Source organism: Sinohyriopsis cumingii, chromosome 3 (genome assembly GCF_028554795.1).
Source record: "Sinohyriopsis cumingii isolate HCF-2022 chromosome 3, ASM2855479v2, whole genome shotgun sequence".
NCBI lineage: Eukaryota > Metazoa > Mollusca > Bivalvia > Unionida > Unionidae > Sinohyriopsis > Sinohyriopsis cumingii.
Window position 1 is genome coordinate 21,546,419 of NC_142963.1, and position 25,936 is coordinate 21,572,354.

Here is a 25,936-nt window from a genome sequence, read left to right on the forward strand (position 1 = left end):
ACACTGCATATTTTGTCTTTATTCTTTTAAGGTCTGTTGCAAGTCTCAATTCAGACGAACGTTCAAATGAAGACAATGATGTGAGCCAAGAAAGACTGCGTATACAAACAGGTTACTCCAGAGGGGAGGTCCTGGTTGTCAATGATCTATCCAAGGTATTTATATAATTTGCAATTAAATAAGAACTCATTGAGAGGAAAAGTGTGCTGTTTGTTAATGATCCAAAATAAACTACTTGAAAGACAACTGTGTTAACTAAATTGATTATTTAGATGTAAGTAAAAATATTTGGACTCTATGGTCACTTATTAAACACTACCATTTTTAAATGTTACAATATTAATCATGCACACTTTTCGACATGTTATGTGTGGAAATATATTGGTATATGCTCTTTGTGGTTGAAATTAAAAGACATTTAGAACTAGCAACATATTATGAATAAAGAACGCTCAAAGACACAAACATACCTCAAGTACATAGGTTACCATTTTTTGTTCCTAAATAACAACTTCTACATCCTTGATTTAGTACGACTAGGCAGTAGTCAATATTCTATATGACATTTATGGTGGCAATCGGCCATAATTATGCTATCTCATAGATGGATTATATAATTCTCATTCACTTTAAAATAAAATTCAAACCTTTGTTCCAGTCTTTTCCTATGTATATAACGAGCATAAAGAGAATTACTAAAATGGCAATGCCATTTTACAACATCATAAAGGTATTTGGATATTTTAATAATGCTAATCACATAATATGCAAATATTTCTTTTATGAATAAAAGGTCATAAAGGAATTTATATATTTATCTCTTCTTTATCACTCAAATATTAATACAGTTATCATGTAAATCGCCACTATTAGCTAATCTTTTTTACTATAGTCATTTTACATATAACAACAACACTAATAAATTTATTTCAAACTAAATATTTTAATTCCATGAAGTTATTATAAGAATTGTAACCTGTAATCTATACAATTCCTTCCCTTTTTATGTTAAAAAAACATAACCATTATTATCAGAATTAAAAGACAAAAAATATTCCAGAAAACTGTCCATCGCAAAATAGAGTATAATTTAATCGTTGTGTTTACCTCTACCTGACACACGATGAGAATATGGAACATTAATGTCTCTAAATTTTGTTTTATAGGTCTTTAAGAGAGACAACATCAGGTTTTTTGCTGTGGATCATATAAGCTTTGGTGTTCCAAAGGGTCAGGTATGCATATTCCTATATTGGTCATAGTTTTGGTGTTCCAAAGGGTCAGGTATGCATGTCCCTATATTGGTCATAGTTTTGGTGTTCCAAAGGGTCAGGTATGCATATCCCTATATTGGTCATAGTTTTGGTGTTCCAAAGGGTCAGGTATGCATATCCCTATATTGACCATTGTTAACAAGAGTGTACAATTTATTGTTGATAGGGAATTAAAGACTACATAAATTTAATATTCATCATACATCATTCAAAATTTTAGAAGATTTTGGAATATTTCGTTTGAATCCATGTCTTTTCTTATAATATTTTCTAAATTAAACAACTAATGAACAAAAACAATTGTATGTTTTCACGAGAACACAAGATATATATTATTGAAAGGGAAGCATGTACCAAGGAAGTTGTAGAGTCTATACAAGCTAAAACTCTCTCTCTCTCTCTCTCTCTCTCTATGTGTATATATATATATATATATATAGGAGGTTGTATCATGATTATCATTAAATCTTCAATAATTGCTTAAAACTTCCACTCTACGCCTAGAGTATCAAAGATTTTTTGATTCATGTCATCATGTTAATATTTAGCTATATACCAGTAATATATCTTACATGTCAGTGCTTTGGATTGCTCGGTTTCAATGGTGCTGGGAAGACCACTACATTCCGAATATTGACTGGTGAAATCGCCCCATCAGGAGGAATAGCCCAAGTCTTATACAAAACGTAAGAGATATAATTCAATAATTCATTGGATATAGAACTGATAAAGCAAACAGTGGGTTGAGTCCATCATACACATAAACAAAGAACATGTGTCATTCTTAACAAACAAAAAGAATCGTTTTCAGAAAATGACAGAGAAAATTATTCTCAAACTAGAGTAGTAAAAAAAAGAGATAGTTGTGGTATCTTGTGTCTTATATCTGCAATAATTAATATTTTGATGAGCATGCCTTCTTGTGCTAACAACAGATATTTGCATAAACACATCACAGTACAAGCTTTATTGTAGAATATGTTTTATTTCAGTCATTTTTCTATATGAAAATGATGTCACCTCAAGCCACTAAAAATAATCATCTATAGAATAGCGAGAATATAATGTTTTATATGGTATGTTCAAAAAATCTTTAGGTACAAATATGAAATAAAACTGACTATACTGACTCAGAGATCAACATGAATTATATATATATATATATCATCCATCCAGTGTAGATCACACAAATCAATCTCAGGTACATATCTCTAGTCATTGACGGTAGAACACGCATGGTGGATTTTAAATCAATGATAAGAAACGTGTTTTTCAAACATTCTGCTGACACGTACAAGTTACTAGATTGACAATGTAAGATTTGTCAGCTCCTGGGTTGCCATAGTTGTTTGAAATATTTAATATTCATACCGCCATACAATTTGTTACTTTTGACATATCTTTATTTTCTTCCAATGTTGACTTATTTTCATTCCAGGATCAGACCTTGTGATTCCAGCATAGGTGTCAACATAGGATATTGTCCCCAAGTTGATGCCCTCGACAGATTCCTTACAGTCTCAGAACTGCTTTACTGCCATGCATCCCTCAAAGGAATATCTGCCCCACACATTAAAATGGTATTAGTACAACTTTATCTATTACTTGACTCCATTCAGATGAGCAATTACCAATAATTATGTCAGTACTAATTGCCAATGGACCTGCAGGGACCACGATACATATATGAATAGTCATTTTACAACCCATTTTCCATGCACAAGGTCACAAAGAGTAAATATGATACATGCTTGTAACTTTAATTCTGATGACAAAAATAGAAATGTTCTTAGTATTGAAAGTATTGAATGTTGAATGCTGACATACTTCAGATGTACATGCAGTCAAAAATGCATTTTTTGCAGTTCTGCATGTTAAACATTTTGGAAATTCCATACATGAGATTTTCATATTGGATACACTCCCCTTGATCTACACATGCTTTGCATCAAAGAAAAAAATAATTCTATTTGTTGTCAAAACGTATAAGAAACGTGTATGCCAGTATATTCCTGACCAATAGACCAGAAGTTATATTGCGAACATCTATTTTATTACAAAAGAGATATTCCTATTTTTATGTCATAAGCATAGCAATTTTCAAAACTAAGTTTCTCTTCACTTTCCATTCTTTCATTTGACAGGCTGTAGAGAAAGTAATGTCATCACTACAGCTAACGCCCATCGGTAACAAAGTGATCAAAGCCTGCAGCGGTGGAATGAAAAGGAAGGTTTCCCTAGCAATTGCTCTAATTGGAGACCCTCCTGTTATTTTGCTCGTAAGTAATTTGTATACATTTATTAAAAGTTTTTGATGTTACTAATACAACCATATGTATGTATGTATGTATGTATGTTGTATGTATTTATCATTGTATCATTGTATGTATGTATGTTTGTATGCATGCATCCATGCATGTATGTATCTATGTATGTATGCTGTGAAAGATTTCAAAGTCCTTATAACATCTGGAACATGTTGAGTTAAATCTAGGTGTATGTATAAGTTTGTGCCCTTTTGGGGTTTTGATTAATCATGTTTTATATTGTGATAAAATTTTGTTAGATGTAAAAAAAAATAATATTTTATTGCCTCAAAAAGTGTGTGCAATGGGGTCAGATTACAAAGTCTTACAACTTAATAAATGGTCTTCCTCATACAAAGAAACAAAATATAATATCTATGGCATAATCTATGGCATAATCTATGGCATATTGACACAATATCTTAATGATGAAGAAAGAGAGAGAGACTTTTAATTTTATGACAACAAAGTCATACTTAATCTTAATCAACTTATCATGACGATGAATTCAATTAAACTTCATATGATATGGAGCAAATGTATATTGAAAATATAAAGTAAAAATAAATGTTTTCTACGTATATATAAGACATAATCTCACTTATTGTTATAACTATAAACATATAAATATATTTCTATCTTCTCTACTGAACTTTCTAAGCTGAAATTTGCAGTGTCCTACATTTTGTAACAGGTCAAGGATTCAGACAATCTTCAAACTGTTGGTGACTGTCCTTGAATTTAATTTCTTCCTTTATTAGCTATAATCAAATTTACTCATCTTCAGCATGTAATTCAGAAATGTTTGCCTACTCATTCTATGTCATTTCCTAACAGTCCTTCTCTTAACTATCACAGTCATCGTATATTTAAACAGCTATTATCTCACCTGTCTTTTGTTAAACCTCATTTTCAATTTACACTGTGTTCTTTATGCAATTCTTTCCCCTGGTGTTACGATTCTATGGTCTTAATATTTATATATAACAGAAAGAGGCAGAACCATCATGTTCAGTAAAATCCACAAATAAATACATTTCTTTCTCTAAATGACTAAGTTAAAATTGAAGAGGAACTTAGAGAATTGTGAATTAAAATTCCAAATAATCCTAAATGTTCTATCAAAGGTACAAGCATATAGAATGTTTCCAATGCTATGCCATGGATGTGGTTCATTTCTGATGATTAAATTTACTATGCTGTAAACAAGGTCTGAGACTGAACTTAAATTTTAGTAAACATCTTGTTTACCACATATAAATATTCTAGACACAGGTTGACATTAAATGACAATAGTCTGGTAGTCCAAAACTCTACCCTTGATCACAGACAATGGTCAAGTACACAGTATAAATTATATATATATAAAACTGGCTCCTAACAGAGTCAAGAAATTGGTTGCAACATGGAACACAATATTCTAATCATCTACCGTAATGATAGGCCAAGAGTACAACATGTTTTTGTTGCTGTATCAGTTTTTCTTGGTTTGTACTGCTTGCTTCATTAAGATGGAATAAGAACAAATAATACATATTACTTAATGTGTGTTTTACCTAACAATATGGGGCCCAGGGTGTCAAGTAATCTAAGGTTCAGGGTGTCAAGTGATCTGAGGCCCAGGGTGTCAAGTAATCTAAGGCCCAATGTGTCAAGTGATCTAAGGCCCAGTGTGTCAAGTGATCTAAGGCCCAGAGTGTCAAGTGATCTAAGGTGCTTGCCTTTACAGATCACTGACATCTCACCTCTGTCTGCTTGGGTTCAAGTCTTGGCTCGGCCAGTATGAGTATATGAGAAGGCTTGCAAATAGCTTCGCGTGGGTCTGTGTTTTTTCCTCCACCAAATGAACTAGCCACAATGTATAGCTTATCATGTGGTAAAGAATGGCCTTAAGCCCAAAACAACAACAACATAACTATCTGACTTTTAAAGTCAGAACGTTGTATTTACTTAGAGATCTGTTTATACGATTTCAGAACTTCTGTTTCATGATCTTCTTTGTTGGCATGTCATTGTTCTTCATGTCAAGTTGTTGTTGTTGTCTTGTATTTGAGCAATGTTTCTCTTTCTCGACTTTTAATGAACTTTGGAAAGATTTGTGATGAGGCACTAAGTTGTTCTATCCTTTTGAAAATTATGACGTTTTATTTTTATTTTCAGGATGAACCCACTACCGGAATGGATCCAGCATCTAAGCGTTTGACATGGAATTGCCTCCAGGAAGCCTTGCAGAATGGACAGTCTATCATTTTAACATCTCACAGGTACTACACTAATAGAAAGAATACATATTTAATGAAAATACTATAGTATTAGATTCAGTTCTTTCAGCCATATAATTTTTCAATTAATCAAATCAAAACCAAGTAACAACAGATTTCTCTAAGCTAAATGGGCCTTCATTTTGCCTGATCACTTTAGTAAATTTAATCGTTGCATACTAAATTCTAATTTATGCATAATTAAAAATTGCATCTAAAGGAAATTTCCTTGCTTAAATCTATTTTATGTTTCCAACATGAAGAAAAAAACTGTTCTAAACAGTGTGTATACCATGCCAACTTCCAGGAGAATATACATTCCTTACAAGAATGGTAGAGACACAGATTGAAATGCATCTTAGTGTTTGTCATTAGGAGGGCTTAGAAGTGATTATGTGATTGGTAAATCCACATTCTATCCTGTTGATACCTTTTGCAGCATGGAAGAGTGTGACATTCTTTGTGGTAAGCTTGCCATTATGGTTAATGGTCAGCTGAAGTGTATGGGCAGTCCCCAACGATTGAAGTACAAGTAAGTGAAATGTATCTATGGTTATACTCCATTTAACCATTGTACTTAATTTAGATTAATGCTTATATGTATCCTACAAATGACTGTACACTACTTCATAAGGTACAATCAGGATTTAGATATAATGCTTATATGTATCCTACAGATGACTGTACATTACTTCATAAGGTACAATCAGGATTTAGATAATATCACTCATGCCTGAGAGACTTAAAGAAATGAACATATCTTTTGCTACAAGATATAGGTAATGGATCTTAGGCCGGGATTGTTTTTGTTGGCTTTGAGAAATCCTTCGCTATAGTTGATAATGGAATTCTGCAAAGAAACTTGAATAGTTACAGGTTTTATATTTCTTGCTTGAACCAAAGATCTCAGCAAGTAAGCATTGGCAATATTGTATCTCACATACTCGCTGTATTCATTAAGAGGTGTCTCAATGTTTTGTTGTAGGCCTTACAAATTAGTCAATAGTCTTCTATTAAATAATGACTTCACAAATAGTGATTTGTTTGCAACAGATAAAACCTTGAATACATCAGTTCTAATACTGAAGTTATCAAAACAAGATTACTTGAAACTTTGCAGATCTCAGCTTTACATAATTTATAAACATAAGAAAATGGCAACATACAGTATTTTAGATGCATCCATTGTTCATTTATCGAAACCATTGTTTTCAGAACTTAAATAGCATACGATATATGAAATGGTTGATTCATAAGAGGAAGTGCTTGTAATTATAAATGTCTATATTGAGCTGCATCAGAGTATATTCAGGATTTGATCAAGCAATATTAAATACTTTACCACTTGAGTATATTCAGGATTTGATCAAGCCATATTAAATACTTTACCACTTGAGTATATTCAGGATTTGATCAAGCCATACTAAATACTTTACCACTTGAGTATATTCAGGATTTGATCAAGCCATATTAAATACTTTACCACTTGAGTATATTCAGGATTTGATCAAGCCATATTAAATACTTTACCACTTGAGTATATTCAGGATTTGATCAAGCAATATTAAATACTTTACCACTTGAGATCAGTGTTACAGAGAAAAATTCATACATCAAAACCGAGATCAGAACAATTTAAAACTCCCAATATTCTGCAACAGTTCAGTCGTACAAGCATCCACTGCATGGAAGATCTGCAGTAAATATTGCAGTATTTAAGAAGAGATATTATGAGTGTTTCCAAAATAGATTGAAATACAAATTAGTATTTATAATGCCAATGCCAAGTTTTTAAAAAATTAGTAATTACTATTATCTTTTGCATAAAGTGTATTTATATATACAGATATATATATATATATATATATATATATATATATATATATATATATATATATATATATATATATATATATATATATATATATATAGTAACATATTCTTCTTAAGATGGCCTAAATGGGGAATATTCCTTGACTTAACAAGCCTTCATCTATATAGACAATATTATTATGTTTTAAATGGCACCCTATTTCACTTGATTCTTTGTCATGTTGATAATTATCTGTCGTACAATTTTGCATTTAATATTTAATAATATTTAATAATACTTATATACCATTTTAAGGTTTGGAGAGGGTTATACAGTAAAATTGTATATGTCTGGCCTTGCAACATCCCAGGACAGATTGCATGAGTTCATTAATATGTACTTCCCAGGAGCAATGAAAAGGGTAAGTGATATATAAAAATCATTCCCCATGATATCTGTATAGACTTAACATGCATAAAACATTTTTATTTTCTGCTGATTAAATCATATGCATATTAATGGGTAGCAGAAACATAAATGCAAATGCTACCAGCTTTCCATTTTATAAGAATAACATCCAGGGGTAATATGACTTGATAACCTTTTTGCATATCTCAATTTGTGTGGAATAGGAGCAGCAAATTTTACATTAATTTGTCAGACTGTTCACACACGTGTTCTACTTATTTTATAAATAACAACTATATCACAACAGTCTTTATAACAGAAATTATTTAAAATGTACTCATAGAACTCATTGAATAATTCAACACATTTGCTATTACTCTTTTCTACACAAGGTTATTCTGGCAATGCCAAATGTTTGCAACAGTTCAGGAAAATCTGCTTTGCATCATATCTGCTCTTTATCCTCCCCATTAAATACATTTCCCGATCATATTAACATTATTGATTTCACTCTGCTACCTCTGAGTCCAGCTCTTCCAGAAAGACAAAATAACATCCTACCATCTATGTATCTTATAAACGAAAGGAAGTAACTATTACAAGTTAACTTCCTTTGAGTCTGCTGGGTAATAATAATAATAACAATGACCTTATTTAAAGAGGGTAACACAATTAGCTAAGAACTAATCTACCTTGGGGCCCTCATACAAAGGAATTTATTAATTTTAGCTGAATCTCTGAAGCATTGGATATATTGGGTTTGGAAGAAGGAAATATGGTGGGCATTTCTAATCTCAACTGGAATAATATTCCAGAGCAGAGTTCCAGAGTATTGGAAACTTTTTTTAAATAACTCCTTTTTTGATTTGGGAATTTTATACTGTTTGGTAGACATGGATCGCAGGTGGGGAGTATTACCAGGTAGCCTATTCCAGAATAGTGATTGTAAATATTCAGGAGCACTATTATGAGATATCCTGTTCATTGATTTGGCTTTTCTCAAACAGATTTGGTCTTTAATAGGTAATATTTTTAACCTACCAGCTAAATTTTCCTTGCTTTCTTTCTGGATTGATATTAGCCTAAATGCTCTTTTTTGAAGATGTGCCAGCTTTGCTATGTTTTTATCATTTGAATTACCCCATACTGTATTACAGTAGTCTAAACAGGGTTGTATGTAACTGTTATAAAATAGTTTTCTGTGCCTTTCAGGGAGAAAATGTCTTATCCTACTGAGAAGCCATAAACTTGAATTGCCTTTTTTACTGATATGTTTGATATGTTCAGTCCATGATAGGTTATTATCTACCAGAACACCAAGTAGTCTATCATGACAGACCATTTGCAAATTTGTATCCTTCTATGTCAGACATAGTTCATCACTATCAAGATTTGTCCTTCTTTGCCATGTTGAGATAAGTAATATTTTAGTTTTACCAGTATTCACCACTATGCCATTGCATGTGCACCAGTTTTCCAGTTTGTTTAGGGCATTCTGTAAAGAAATTTCGAGTTCATACTTTGTGTTTTGGATGTCAGACAATGCTGTGTCATCTGCATAGAAATCTGTAGATGATATTGAGTCTCTTAGTAAAAGTGGTAGGTCATTAATAAATAAAATGAATAGTAATGGACACAGAAATGAGCCTTGTGGTACTCCATATCTAATTGTTCCAGGTTCAGACAGAACATTATTTATGTAAACATGTTGTGTTCTCTCACTTAAGTAAGAAGTAAACCATCTAATTGTTCTTTCATCACACTGGTAGATTTTCAGTTTCTTCAAAAGGATTTCATGATCCACCATGTCAAAAGCTTTCCTGAAATCTTCAAATACAGATCCTATTATTCTACCTTGGTCAAGTGCTTGAAGCCATTTATCATTTAGGGAGATCAAGGCAGTCTCACAGGAATGTTTCTGTCTAAAGCCTGATTGATTAGGGTGTAACAGCAAGTGTTTGGTTAAATATGACATGAATGAGTCATCGACATGTTTTTCAATCAATTTTGACAAGTTTGGTAGCATTGAGATTAGTCGGTAGTTATCAGCATCATCCTTAGAACCAGATTTGTGAATAGGAGTTACTTTTGCAGATTTCCATATTTTTGGGGACAGATGAGGTTGCAATACTTAAATTAATTATGAATGTTATGCTATCTACAATAGCAGAGGCAGAAGACTTAATGAGTCATGGAACAATATGATCAAGTCCTGTAGCTTTCTTGGTATCAAGTTCACTGAGGGTGGCTGTAACAAGATAACTGGGTTGGGTTCAGTTTTATAAAAAAACACTTTTGATGGTGACAAAAATACAATGTTTATTACTGAATGACTCAAATGAAAAAAGGAATTATGATTAATACATGCTTGGATAAGATCCAAATATTGGACAAAGTTAGTACAATCTGCATGAACATAATGGTGTAACATAAATGTGGATACAAATAAATGGCCTTACACAGTACAAGGACAATTTAGGTTAATGATTCGCAGTAATTTCACATGACAAAAAGAATGATGTGTTTTACTCAAATAGTAAAAATGATGTACTTTACTCATACAGTAAAATGTATTCACAAAAATGGAAAAATGAGGTACTTTACTCAAATAGTAAAATGATGAAATGATGGGACAAATATCATACAAAATATCTTTACAGTCCCAAAACACTGGGTATAACGAACCCCAAAATTAGCCCACGGCTAAAAGAATACATGAATGGCATTACACAAAACACTCCATAACCAGAATACTTGGATACCAGTTACACTGGTCAATCAAGCAGTCAGCATTACAGTTAGTCACCAACCACCATACAGTTCCTTAGTCAATCAAGCAATCAGCACCCGATCACTGGCTACTCAACCAGAAACAAGGTCTCATGTAACCTGGATTTGAAAACAAGAAACATACTCTTAATGTCTTCCTCTCTCAAACCACACCATGAGGCAATCTTGCACTCACTCTCGATTGGATCTCTTCCTATGTTCTTTGGGGGCAGCATATGAGTTGCTTCAGCTTTCCATACAAGCCCTTAACTCCATAAGTCCTAAGCCCCAAATTCCATGGGCCTGGCTTTTGAATATAAAGTCTCAGTTTCAGACATATAGGAGTCAGTTGGCATTAGGAATGAGCGGTATCATCGATTTACAAATGCAATGGTACATACCATGGTACTCTTTCACTGTACCGGTACGTCAGAAGTTTTCACCAGTAAAGAATGTATGGAAATTCCTGTGGAATCTCATGTGATTTTTATGCTATTAACAGCAGGATTTCATCATTCATGACAAAAATAGGTCGAAACATCACTTTTTTTTACAAACAATTGTATTTGTTCCCTTTATACCTCGTATCAGCACCTTGCGGCTCCACATACAGGTGTCGGACACACTTCACAACCCTACAAACTCCCACAAGTCTCTTTTCCTGAGTCATTCCTAAAGAACAAACAATTCAGAGCTGGGCTGGTGCAGTGTGCTGTGATGGGACTTGCACCCGTTGTGCCAAAGATTATTTTATATGTATAATAAAGTGTCTATTGAACCTGTGTATTGTGTGTTATTTAAATTACAAATTGATGGTGAATATTACAAATATAATTAAATTTATAATCCTTTATTAATATGTTTGACAACAGTCATATATCCAAAGCGATAGTCAAATGAAATACTGTGAAACAAATTCAGTCCAAATCCAACTTTCAGAAAAAAACTGGATTAATAAGAAAAACCCAAAACCACTGGTCTTATTTTAATTATTTACTAGGATATGTTAATGTTAAGTAAATGGTTTCCTTTGTAAGACTGCTAATCATTCCATGATTTCAGGACTGCAGTTGTTTTCTGTATGAATTTTACATATTTTCTCAAGTCTGTTAAATATTGTATATTTTCTCATCGTTGAGTAATTGTTTTATGCTTATTGACCCTCTCTGACAAATATCTACCCCTGATGTTGGCATCCCTCTCAAAGTTTCCCTGCCTATCCCATCAACAGCCTAGCTAGAAAATTGTAGGCTTTATTATCAACACTTCTCCTTTTTATAAATAGGCTGTCTGATGTCAGTATGATGTCTTTCAAATTATCAGCTACAGTGCAATTATCATCATCCCACTTTACATACAGCTTTTAGACTGCAACATTTACAACAGTCAATGTACAAACAGCAAATTCATCTACTATCATGCACTGATTTTTTAATTTTCGGGTGGAGGGCTGTGATTTTCTTTGGAGCTGATATCTTTTCTTTTCTTTTATCTCAAGATAATGAATATTTTTCCAGATAATATCACAGATTGAATATTCTGTTAGTTTGCTATAAATCAGAGAGATATATTTTCCAGACAGAAATTAGACAACCAAGTGTCAGGCCCCTGCCCTAGAACATTCAGTTGTTGGTCCCTGATATATTTGCATTATATGGTGGTACGTATTGCAGTATGTTCATAAATACTGCTATATACTGCAGTATCCAGCTGTATTTGGCATGGTCATAAAAAATGAGCGAGAGCTGAATCTCGTTGGGTCAATAATTGCCCAGACAGTTCCATGCCCCATTCATTAATGGACAACATCAGCTCTGGGCATGTCCTCGCAACTTTTGCTGGATTCACATGAGAACAATTCAATAAAATCAATAAGCAAGTGCGGGATCTCTTATCTCTTTTTCTGATGTTAATGTGATGACATAATGCATTTGACAGAGAAATGAAATGTGTGTTGGCATCCGTTAGTCTCGAGAGACGATGGAATTGCGCCCATGAGAGATGTCAACTAAGAAGCATAGCTTGTCCTCGCCAGCTTTCAGACCAGTGATCAGAGCATGTCACCAGCTTGATCTGTCTAGGTGTTGACATCGATGTCAAGGGCTTTCATGTCGCGCTTGCAGACATCCTTGAAGTGGAGATGTGACCTTTTGCCAGAGGCAAGTTTTGAATAAAGAATGTCTTTGGGGATCTGTCCATCATCCATCTGACATACATGCCCCAGCCATCTGATGCGACATTAGCGGAGGAGTGTGACCATACTGGGAATCTTGGCATGCTTGAGCACCTCACTGTTTGTTACTTGATCACTCCAGGTGATCCCGAGTATGTGTCGAAGACATCGCATGTGAAAGGTGCTCAGTCTTTTCTCTTGTGAGGTGTACAGAGTCAAGATTTCATTGGCGTACATGAGAGTGCTTAGCAAGCAGGCATGGTACACAGTGATCGTACTGTTCAGGGTCAGCATGCTGTTGTTCCACACTCTCTGCGACAACCTGGAGAGAGTTGTTGATGCCTTTCCAATCCACTTGTTGAGCTCAGCATCGAGTGAGATGTTGTTGGTGATGGTAGAGCTGAGGTACATGAACTGACTGACCACCTCAAGTTCATAGTTGTTGATGATGATGCTTGGGGGATCCGCGTCCTGAACCATCATGTTTGTTTTCTTTAGGCTTATGGTCAACCCAAACTCATCGCATGCTTTAGCAAAGCGATCCATCAGGTGCTGAAGCTCAGCTTCTGTGTGGGTGGCTAGAGCAGCATCATCTGCAAAGAGCATGTCCCTGATGGTTACTTCACTCACTTTGCTCTTTGCCTTCAATCGTGCCAGGTTGAACATTCTGCCGTCTGATCGCATGTGCAGGTAAATCCCTTCTGTGGACATCCCAAAGGTGTGCTTGAGCAGGACTGTGAAGAAGATGCCAAAGAGCGAGGGGGCAAGGATGCAGCCCTGTTTAACTCCACTGCGGATGTCAAAGGGGTCGGATGTTGAGCCTTCGTAATGCACTGTGCCTTTCATGTCATTGTGGAAGGACTGGATCATGCTTAGCAGCTTTGGAGGGCATCCAATTTTTGGCAGGATTGTGAAGAGTCCATCTCTGTTGACCAGATCGAACACCTTGGTGAGGTCTATAAAGGCCAGGAAGAGGGGTCTGTGTTGTTCTCTGCATTTTTCCTGCAGTTGCCTGATGGAGAAGATCATGTCGATTGTGGACCTCTCTGCGCAGAACCCGCACTGCGACTCTGGATACACTCTGTCAGCAAGCGTCTGCAGTCTGTTCAGGATGACGCATGCGAAAACTTTACCCACAATGCTGAAAAGTGATATGCCCCTGTAGTTGTTGCAGTTGCTTCTGTCGCCCTTGTACTTGTACAAGGTTATGATGTTGGCGTCTCTCATGTCCTGAGGCACTGTACCCTTGTCCCAGCACTGGCAGAGGAGGTCATGCAAGTGTGTGAGCAGCACGCTACATCCGCACTTGATGACTTCTGCTGGGATGCCATCCTTCCCTGGGGCTTTACCTAAGGACAGTTTCTCTAAGACCTTCTTTAGTTTGGCTACAGTAGGTTTCTCATCCAGTTTGGCCATGAGAGGGAGGTTTTCAGTGGTGTTGAGGGCATCATTGGTCACGTGGTACTCTCTGGAGTACAGTTCAGAGTAGTATTCCACCCAATGCTAAATCTGCTTGCCCTTGTTGTGGATGGTATCGCCTGTGGCAGACTTCAGTGGTGCTGTCACTTTCTACGTGGGACCCATTGCTTTCTTTTTGCCATCGTACATACCTCTGATGTTTCCAATATCTGCTGCTGACTGGATGCTGTGACAGAGCTGAAGCCAGTATTCATTGGCACACTGCCGTGCTAATCTCTGCACTTTGCTTCTGGTAGACCTGTATGCCTGTAGTGTCTTCTGACAGGTGGATCGCTTGTATTGCAGGTGAGCACTGCGATGCTCTTCTATGGCTGGCATGAGTGTAGTGGAGTTAGCCTCAGAACCAGTCATTGTTCTTTGATTGCTTCTTACCAAAGATCCATGTGGCTGTGCTGTTCTCTCTGATGTGATCCCATCTTTCTTTGGCACTGCTGTTGGAGGGTTTCTGAATCAAACATCTTTGAAAGAGCATAGGTGAATTCCTCAGCCTTGTCTGGATATTTCATTTTGCTCACATCAATGCGTTGTTTACCCTCTTGCCTAGAGCGGTGGATCTTCTTCAGCTGAAGCTTCATTTTCCAGCACACAAGCGAGTAGTCTGTGTCACAGTCAGCACTGTGGAAGGTACGGGTAAGAAGCACACTATTTATGGCGGACCATCTTATAATGATCTGGTGCCAGTGTTTAGACCGGGGATGCCTCCAAGACACTTTATGCTGTGGCTTTGTCTGAAAGAATGAATTGGTGATGCTGAGGTTGTGGTACGAGCACATTTCTAGAAGACGCTGCCCATTCTCATTCATCTTCCCAATGCCAAACTTGCCAAGACAGGAGGGCCAAGAGTCATGGTCGGCACCCACCCTAGCATTGAAGTCACCCAGCAAAATCAAGTTCTCTTCCTTGGGAATTTTGTCAGTGAGTGAGTTGAACTCATCGTAAAACTCATCCTTGGTATCTGTGGAGGCACTTAGTCTGGGAGCGTAAATGCTGATCAGGTTGACAGGCCCATTTGTGGTGTGGAGGCAGAGGGATAGCAGTCTTCCATTTCCTTGTTGGCAGGGTTCTTTCATTCCCAGCAGAGTGTTCCTGACAGCAAATCCAACACCAAACTCTCTGGCTTCATCGGCGCTCTTTCCTTGCCAGAAGAATGTGTTGTTCTTTTCTCTGAGGGACCCGGAATCTGGCAGTTGTGTCTCCTGTAGCAAGGCAATGTCGACCTGGAGTCTTGCAAGTTCGTCTTTGATGACTGAAGTCTTTCGAAAATCACTAATTGTCTGGAGATCATCTGAAAGTCCAGTCAGCATGGTCCAGACATTCCAGGTACCTAGCTTGAGGATTGGAGGTTTCCTTATTGGTTTTCTTTTGTTTTTTCTTAGTGCATTAGTTGCAGTCTGCTTGTCAGGTACTAACGTACCTTAAGCCTTACGCACCCAGCAAGGCAGGCGAACTGTGGCAGGATGGCACCTTATTGGCTGGGGGCTGCCCAGATTGAGGCAGGCAGTAGCTGTCCAGTGAAACCTGTTGGTCTCTCCCACTGTTAGAAGCAACCCCTTGCGTCTGGCTCTATGCCAATGGAGCGGTGACTTATAACTGGTAAACTGCTGCTTCCCGTGTTGTGTCAATGTTGTGGAGCGAAGCTGGAGTGTCCTCCTCTCCAGGGTGCAAGCCTGGGCAGGGTGATATGGAGAATCAACTGTTGCCCTTGCAGCTTATCCCCACTCTCCACGCAGCTGATGGATCCAAAAGAAAGGACAAGCTGATACGTCATGGCACCAGCTGCGTTGCAAGAGAAATGAAATAGTTTGTAAGTTATATTATGAAAATACCTGCTAACATTACTAAAAGTCACTCTTACCAGTCTCCAGATTTCAAGCAACTTTAAACTCATTACATCTGGTACATTGGTGGCTACCTAGTGGAAACAAGGGGAGTTAACCAGTAAGGGTTATTTGTTTTGTTGTTGTTGTGGGGTTTAACACCATTTTTCAGCACACGATAGGCTATACATGGCAGCCAGTATTAATGGTGGAGGAAGAACCCAGGAAAACCCCGGAAAGAACCACCGACCCATGAGAAGCTACTGGCATGCTTTCTCACATGCCTACATTAGTTGAATTCGAGACTCGAACCCACACAGACAGAGGTGAGATGGCAGTGATCCATAATAGAGAGTGCTTTAGACCACTCGGCCACTCAGGGCCCCCTGTAATAGTTGAACCGTTCCCTTATCACAATATGATATATAGACAGAAAGATGGCTTTTTGTCTTACGGGGAGGGCTGGATTTGGATATAGCAGAGAGTAATACCTGGTGTTAATGAGACTGGATAAGTATTTTTTGAGAAACATAATTTATGGAAAAGAAATAACTTGTCCAGAGTAATTATTTCTACTAAATTAGTAAGAATCAATCATGCATTAACATATACCTCTTTTGCCAAATTTATATAATGGTTTCTCATCAATATTCTAACAGTGAGACCAAATCAGTGATTTTGAATTCAAAATTGTGATTATACTGAAAAATACAAAAACTACAGTTCTAAGCAAAATAATTGTATCTTTTTTTCCATTGCAGTCCCATCATCAGAATGTAGTTCAGTTGGACATCCCAAGGGAGACAACACAGATATCCCAAATATTTAAAGCACTGGAGAAGGAAAAACACAATTACAATATCATGTACTACACTGTGTCACAAACGACTCTTGAAACGGTAATATTTCTTTTAAACTTAACTTGTTTTGGCACCATAGAGCCAGACCTGTTGTTAAATCCAAATAATATATATTTTAACACACATGCACAAGCACACGTACCAGGATATAAGATAAAAGTATCACAATTATTAACCCTGTGATAATCTTAAGTAATATTATTGATCTGGAGGTGTGTTATGAATTAACAGAAAATCTAGTATTGTTACCATGATAATTTTTGTATAATTTCTAAGTTATTTTTAGTTGTTTTTAATTATCCTATTATCCTCTATATTCGACGTTATTATTTGTTTCCTTTGCTTATATACTTTTAATTAAAACCTTATGTTTCCTTTTACTTCCTGTGGTGGTTATACCCACCACTCATCTCATTCACTCGCAAACATTTTATAAATTACGTGTACTCCACGAAGTACACATGAGAGAAAGGGGATTATTTTAATTCATATTTCCATTACTCTTGAGAATACAAGTTTCTGAAACTGTTGCAAATAAATGTGAGCCTAATGCTAGAGCTAAGGTCATAAAAATCATGTATTGTGCTTGTTCTCTTTTCTTTTCATTCCCTTCATGTATTTTTCATCCAGCTTATTTGGTTGTTTCCAGAAGATTTTGTGTTGTAACAAAATATTGCTTCAGTTTTCCTGAATATCAGCGTTCGCTTTGGTGTTCCTTGGATATGGAAATTTCATAGTCGATTTGCAATTCTACCATTTTAAATTTGATATTTCATGCTGAGTAGGAGGTGTTCTAAACCATCCTTTTCCTCTATAGATATTCCTAAACATTGCACGAGATCAAGGTGATGGATGCTTTCCAATGGATGGTGAAAGTAGTTCCCAGTCTGAAGCAACAGAAGTGTTGGAGTACTTTACTGACCCTGTGATTGGAAAGAAATATGGCTACACGAATAACACCTACGATGGAGTCAATGATGTGCAGTTCCATCCAACAAAAACTACAGAATTCATCATGCATGAGTCCAGCAATAATGCAACAGAGAATGGATATAAATATTCAACAAAGCTTTGATTACAGTCCTTTTCCTATCATATTGTTTAACTTGTACTAAAAAAGAAATGCATTTAAAAAATGTTCTTACCTCCATTCATCTGACTTTCATTTGCTGCTAATATTTCTTCAACCGACTGAGACATATTTTTCTTATAAGTGGTGGTCTTCCTCATTCATGTAAAGAGATTATTCGTGTGCATTATTCTATCCAATGAAGCAATTGATACTGTATGAAACAGCTACTAAAATATTATCACAACTTGATTAATTGACTTTCAGGCATTCAGATCATTCCTAACTCACACAGGTGGCCTGGAACGAAAGGGATTCTAAGATAAGTTTTACTTTCCTCGGAAATAGTGGTGAAGAGGACAAGAAACATATTTGCTAATGACATTATGATTCACTGTGTAGGACACTTGCTCCTGGATGAGATTACAAAACATTGTATGATCCTGCTATTATTAGATGTTTAATCAAACCTGACCTAATAGTCACATGTACATAATGGGCACCTGGTTACAATGGCGAGTCTAATTCCATCCCAGCAAATTTTCAGTATAAATTGCTATCTGCGGTTAGTGGTCAGATACTTCATGGCCAATGGTGGTTTATCCGTGCCTCAAGCGGTCACTGGAGCATATCAACAATGGCTGCTCTAAGCATGCAGATCAAACTTTGATGAGCAAGGCATTGTTTAGGTAAAAGTATCTCATGTGAATCGATATATAAACATTTCATATATCATTTTTACTCAGTGTACTCCAGTTCCATTCACACTGTCAGTCTAACTTAAAGGTGGCAATATGTCAGTTTTGAAAGCAAGGTGGTTTCAATCTTTATGGGAGGGGGTCAAAGACATTCTTTTTTTTCTGAATGGTAGGGAAAATCACGTTTCTACCTTTTGTTCCACTCTGAAAGGAATAATTCTTTATCTTGATGTATTTGCCTTTCAACTAAAACTATCTCTAATGAAAGCATATATATTTGAGAAGATATAGGAGTTACATCCCTTTCTATTAGGGTCATGGGTGGTCATTCAGTATTTAAAACTTGTGTGTAAAGGCAGGCAATGTGTTGGTTAATGCGTCACAAAAATATCCAAATATGACTGTTTGATTCCATACTCACCACAAGCCTCACGGCTGAGCTGATTGGCATTTGATGACTGCAAGTTAAGCAACTGACTAATCCACAACTTGCATAAGAAGCACGAACAGCTGTTTCCAGTCTTAATTTACTCCAATTGGCCAACTAAGGAATCAGTTCACTGTTTCACGGTCAAACATGAGCCGCCAATGAGTCATGAATTAATGTTTTGTCATGATGCACAAAATAAACTAAGATTAGGGATTTATTTTAATATAATTGATAATTTAATTTATAGGATGAATCAAAATAATCAGGATACAGTAATCATGTGAGGAACAACAACATATACCTGTATTTTTAACTTTGATGAAATAATAATAATAATAATAATAACAATAATATCTGATGCTTGATATTTCTAAAGAAGTTATTTGTGAAAGGTAAACCTGTGTACAAAGTTCACTGTTGCCTTTTTATCATGGCTACTAACAGTATATTAGGAAAGTCCGCTGATCCGATTGATTGACTTTTGTAAGAAATTCCCAAGAGGAAAATTACTTCAAGGTTACATAATCTAATTTCAATACTGAGTAGTAAACAATTTCCTGCAAATAAATTGCATTTAAATGATATTGAGTTTTAGCCTAGTAATGCATTTTATATTTATTTTTATTAACATAATATTCTTATCTACTACATTGTTAAGCAGCTCTATAGATAATGCATTGCATACAGTGTAGTCTATATTTAAATTGATACAATGCAATTCATGGTCAATGTACTCATATCATTGGTATATTTTACCTGATAGCTTTAATTGTTTTTAACATAATTTCTATTATACAATTCATATCAATGCAACCAGCATCTGAACTTTTCAACAGTGATATTATTCTATACTTATGTCATTTCTAACACAATTCATAATATGCAGCAAAAGATTGCTCTTTCTCATATATGTTTTTCTCATCTCAGCATGTTTTTGTTCACATACATGCATGTTTTTTTCTCATATGTACATGTTTTTTATTCTAAGTATGTGCCTTTCCTCATATGCAAGTGTTTTACTCTAATGTATGTTTTTCCTCTCATTTGTTGATGTTGTTTCTCAGATGTATGTACTTTTATTCATATGAATGTGTTTTGTTCGTATGTGTGTGCTTTTTCTCGTGTGTGCGTGTTTTATTGAGGATTTCATTCCGACATTTTAGTCAAAGTTGTTTCATTTTTATACTCTTCTATCAGCTTTACAAATGACCAATGCAAATGACCAATGCAAATGGACCATGCAGTTCCAGTTGTAATTCTCAGAATCCTTTTTCAATAAAATTGTTGCTTTGATGTTTTTTTTATGAATAATGTTCTTAATGTCATTTGACTGTTGTTATAAGAGTACACCCAGAAAGATTTTATTATAAGGTGTCATTTTTACAATATCTATAAATCTGACATTAACACAGCATGTCCTCTGAGTTCCATATTTGTTTGCCTTTTGCAGTTCATACTGTATTATTTTGCATTTATAAAATTAAATAAGTGGAAACCACTGTATGAGCAGTTCGTGTACAGTTAGAATCATCGATTCTGTCAGTCATAAATACCCAAAATTATTTTTTTCTAGGAGTCTTTTTCTTCTTCTTAATGCCTTATGTTATTTCAATCTAAGTCAATTTCTTAAAATTGACTTTCAAAGCTTGTAAATATTATTACTTTGTATACAGGCAGTATTAAATTTAAGAAAAATTCTGATATATCTTTACTAGCATAGTTGTCAGTGTTTCATTCATTACATCGTAGATAGGTGCGACTATATTTGTGTCCATAGAAACTATTTTGTCCTACACATAACGAGAGACATACATTATGATGGTATTTCCCTATTCTAAAACTAGATGCAATACTTATTCTTGTAATAAACTTCAGAAATCCAATTTTAATAGTCTTCATTGTTTTAATATCTAAACTAACACTGTTACTAATCAAAGGTATATTCATATATCTATCTATCCCACTTAAAACCCATTATGAGGGGCCCCGAGTGGCTGAGTGGTCTAAAGCGCTCACCGTTACGGATCACTGCCATCTCACCTCTGTCTGCGTGTGTTCGAGTCCCAGCCTTGGCTAACGTTGGTACGTGAGAAAGCCTGCCAGTAGCTTCTCGTGAGTCGGTGGTTCTTCCTGGGGTTTTCCAGGGTCCTTCCTCAACCAATTATACTGGCTGCCATGCATAGCCTATCTTGTGCTGAAAAATGGCATTAAACCCAACAACAACAACAACATAAAACCCATTATGGACAACTACCGGTATCCCTAACCACTTATGTGCTTATCTTTAAATGAAATTTTAAGAACAAGTAATGAAGACTACAGAACCAACCATGATGCACGATATTGACATATTCCACCTTACTATTATTGCTATTTTAGCAGTAATCTGTAGAATATGTTTCACCTACCATATTATCGTGGAACTAAATGCAAAAGCATAAACGCTCTCTACCAAAGTTTATATATCTGAACTGGGCTGCAAAAACATAAAGGCCCTCTACCAAAGTTTATATATCTGAACTGGGTTGCAAAAGCATAAACACCCTCTACCAAACAAAGTTTATATATCTGAACTGGGCTGCGAAAACATAAACGCCCTCTACCAAAGTTTATATATCTGAACTGGGCAGCAAAATCATAAACGCCCTCTACCAAACAAAGTTTATATATCTGAACTGGGCTGCAAAAAACATAAACGCCCTCTACCAAACAAAGTTTATATATCTGAACTGGGCTGCAAAAACATAAACACCCTCTACCAAACAAAGTTTATATATCTGAACTGGGCTGCAAAAAACATAAACGCCCTCTACCAAACAAAGTTTATATATCTGAACTGGGCTGCAAAAACATAAACGCCCTCTACCAAAGTTTATATATCTGAACTGGGCTGCAAAAACAAAACGCCCTCTACCAAACAAAGTTTATATATCTGAACAGGGCTGCAAAACATAAACACCCTCTACCAAACCAAATCTATATATCTGAACTAGGCTGCATGAGCCAGATCTTAAAAGCTTCATTTGCAACTTTAACAAAATCATATCGTTTAATCTCTTTAGTATTACATCTTCTATATGGCAAACTGCTATGGATGCTCACTCCGATTTACTATTTCTGCAATCTTATATTATAACAGCTTTCAAATCGGAAGTTATATCCTAAACATTATTCTTATCTCAGCTTCGTAAATTGCATTCTTTTATATCACCAAACTACTGCAAAGGCTGTTAAATATTGCAATTCCAATTAAAGGTATTATTCTGTCTTATATTATAAACAAATTTATTTTCAAGACATCATTGAACCTCCATACGCTTTGACTGTTTTTTTTTATATGCTATGTAATATACATATATAGAAAAATATGTTGCCTAGAAGATGTATACGATGAAGTGTGGCACAAGAATTTGATTATAGACTTCTGGTGATCAGAGTGATTTCTTTCAATAACATTCTCAGGTCACAATTCTAACAGCAAACTAATAAATTTACGTCAATATCCTTAAATTTGTCATGCACTGACGTTTAAAACGTTAATCTGTCATTTTCATTTATAGAAAGGCAAAATTTATTCCGATCCACAAACTCTGTGTCTGTATCATATTCTCCTAATCAGTCTTGAGAGTTTGCCATACTGTCAATATGAGACCAGTATGTATGCATAGGTCACACAAATAGAGTTCCAGTGAGACAAAAACATTCTCCACAATTGCTATTCAGTTGTTCAATAGATGCTTTAGAGGGTAAATCTATGTGACTATATTAAACACAGAGTGTATATAAGGAGCTGCTTACGTTACTCTTATGCCAGTAGCTTCTCGTGGGTCGGTGGTTCTTCCCTGGGTTTTTCAGGGTTCTTCCTCCACCATTAATACTGGCCGCCATGTATAGCCTATCGTGTGCTGAAAAATGGCGTTAAACACTACAACAACAACAACGTTACTCTTATTTTATGTAATACCAATAACTAAATCATTGTTTATTGTTTGACAAATTTTAGCATGGACTTAATGCTTGTTCAACAGTAGTACAGAAGTATGATATTGGCAAATTAGGATTCTATACAGTTTTCAACTAATCACTATCTAGTCTAGACAACATAATTAGAAAATGTTGAGTCTTTACTATGACCAAGAATTTACTTTTGTAATGGTGCTGTCTTCATATGCTCTGCGATTATATATACTGTTTTGGAAATTTAATGTCGTTTCCATGAGCGTCAATCACAATCGGAACGAAAGACGACTGAGAAGAACTTTGGTATGGTGCAGCTTTACCTTAATTGCAAACCAAATTTTTGAACTTATCGAGTCAACCATCGGGTTTGGTTGTTATTAAATGGTGAAAATCAATGTGCAGTTGTCTCTTGACTTGTTTCATTGCTCAAGGTTGGTATCAGAGCAAGGCCAACCGAGATAAATAATAACGGATATTATTCCTTCTAAACTTTCAACATGCCACTGTGCGCCAGTTGCCCTGGTCCTGGTGAGTAAAACGATGCTGCACTTGTTCGATAGAGCTCAAACATAGTTGTATTGACCAACATTGTATACGGTTTTGCAAATGACATGGGAAAAACACCTCGTGATTTAGGGTTAAAAAATCAACGGTTAAAGTCACAGTGACTATTAGAAGAAAATGGTTTCATCACAATAACTTCCTTTCCCACTACTTTGATCGAACATTGTGGACGGCATCCAGTGAAGAAGTCAAGTGACTGAAACAAAGATAAACTATTTCAGCAAGCTGGTTATATTCTGTACAAAATGCATTTAATTAACTTTACATAGGACGTTTTAGACATGGAAGACACCTACTAATCTTGTCAAATATCAAGGAAGGAAACGGTTTGTACAAAATAGTGCAATACATCTGCCACAAACCATGAGCAAGCTTTGTAGATGGTTTGCTCTTGTCAACAAGTTCATCTATAGATTTTGGATTCAGCATGTCAATGGCCAGCATCACTGTGGCTAAAAATGTGCCTTCATCAAAGTATGCGAGTAGTGAAGGGGGTTAGATTAGCGACAATGGGAATTAGCATTAAAAACACCCTTGGGTCAGATTAGCGACAAGGGAAATTTAACATGGAGAAAAATCATGGGTCAGATTAGCGACAAGGGAAATTAACATGGAGAAAAAAAAAATCGTGGGTCTGTCTAGCGACAAAAAAAGGAAATTAAACAGGGTGGGTCTTTATAGCGTCAAGGGAAATTGAACATGGGATTTTTTGTTTTAAAAAAAAAATAAAAAAAGGGGTAGGCAATGGAAAGGCTATCTCTTTTCGAGAAATATGGCTGGCCCTGAAAAGGGCCTTTGGGTTTATGTTAATGTATTCATTAACATAAAGGGCACCGCATTGGTCTTCTTCTTGTCCTTAGGCTGCGTCTCACTGTTGGTCCATAAATCAGCACTCTTTCAGGCATCCTTGTCTTTCGACGTAGATCCTACGTATCCACAGGCTGGTGTTTGTCCTGTGGACAACGGTCCATTTGGATCGGACATACATGAGCATGTCCGTCCGGAACATCATGGAAGACACAAGCTTAGAAGATTACACATCGGTCCACATCTTGAAGCGACGAGAACAGGTGAATCAATGCACTGAACTGCGCTTATTTATAGGTACAGGTAGGATTGAAACGGATTGAGTTCATTCACCAATCCGAACACGCGTTACAAAATTCAGTCAGCCCCGCATCCAATCAGAAGAGAGCCGTCTGTGACGTCTGTTGGTCTATATTGATTCGCTAGCGCTTGTGTGCAGTCAATCTATGCGACAGTGATTCAACATGACGGAAACTCAGAAAACGATCCATTGGGCTGCACCAACAGGGGAGACTGCCCAAGGGAACTCGGACTTACTTTCAGAAGAGGTGAATTGGGATTTTGTGGATTTTCTCTCCTCGCAAGAATTGGTTCCGGAACCTTCGTTACCTTCTTCATTACCGCAAGTGGAGAATTTTAGACAGAGACAGAAAGAAGAATTGGAGAAATTTATACAACGACAAAAGGAAGCGGAACAGGCTTTTCTCCTACAGCAACAGCAAGAAGAAGAGGTAAGAAAAAAACAACAGCAGCAACAGCAAGAAGAAGAAGTAGCAGCAAAGAAACAAGAGGGTGAAAATCAAACGGTCACGGTACTGTTGGACATTTTAGCGGAGTTAAGAAGTCTGAAACAAATGTATCAGACTTCTTTATTACGACCGAAGAGAATACGACCTTCCCGAGCTAAACACGTCAACCCTGTGACTAAGCCTACCATACCACCCTTAGTGATTTCAACCCAATCATTATCATCATCATCAACATTACGCAGTCCAGAATTAGGCCTTGGCCATGGCAAAGGCTTAAGGCAGTTAAAGTTGATTGCTTAAACTCACCCCTTCACCATGAAGAAAAAGGCCCTTTTCAGGGCCACCCACATTTCTCGAAAAGAAATACAATTTCAATTTGCCAATAACTCAAAAAAAAAAAAAAAAAAAAAACCACCCATTTTACCCTAATAGTACGTGTCTGTGTATGAGTGCATGAGTGTACGTTCTTATTTTAAAATCAAAACTCAAAGACACTTAC

The 25,936-nt window shown here is 36.0% G+C and overlaps 1 protein-coding gene across 2 annotated transcripts in view; it reads left to right on the top strand.

Annotated features, from left to right (window-relative positions):
• LOC149802520 (uncharacterized) overlaps nt 1–21,246 on the top strand; it is a 176,557-nt gene extending 155,311 nt beyond the window's left edge. For both annotated transcript variants that reach the window (XM_089951759.1, XM_089951760.1), the window contains exons 88-97: nt 32–155; nt 1,167–1,235; nt 1,854–1,960; nt 2,713–2,854; nt 3,419–3,553; nt 5,741–5,844; nt 6,281–6,373; nt 7,970–8,075; nt 17,062–17,199; nt 17,978–21,246. In XM_089951759.1, the coding sequence (XP_089807885.1) occupies nt 32–155; nt 1,167–1,235; nt 1,854–1,960; nt 2,713–2,854; nt 3,419–3,553; nt 5,741–5,844; nt 6,281–6,373; nt 7,970–8,075; nt 17,062–17,199; nt 17,978–18,235 (1,276 nt within the window). In that variant the 3' untranslated portion in view covers nt 18,236–21,246. The remainder of the gene's footprint in view (nt 1–31; nt 156–1,166; nt 1,236–1,853; nt 1,961–2,712; nt 2,855–3,418; nt 3,554–5,740; nt 5,845–6,280; nt 6,374–7,969; nt 8,076–17,061; nt 17,200–17,977) is intronic.
• The last annotated feature ends 4,690 nt before the right edge of the window (nt 21,247–25,936 follow it).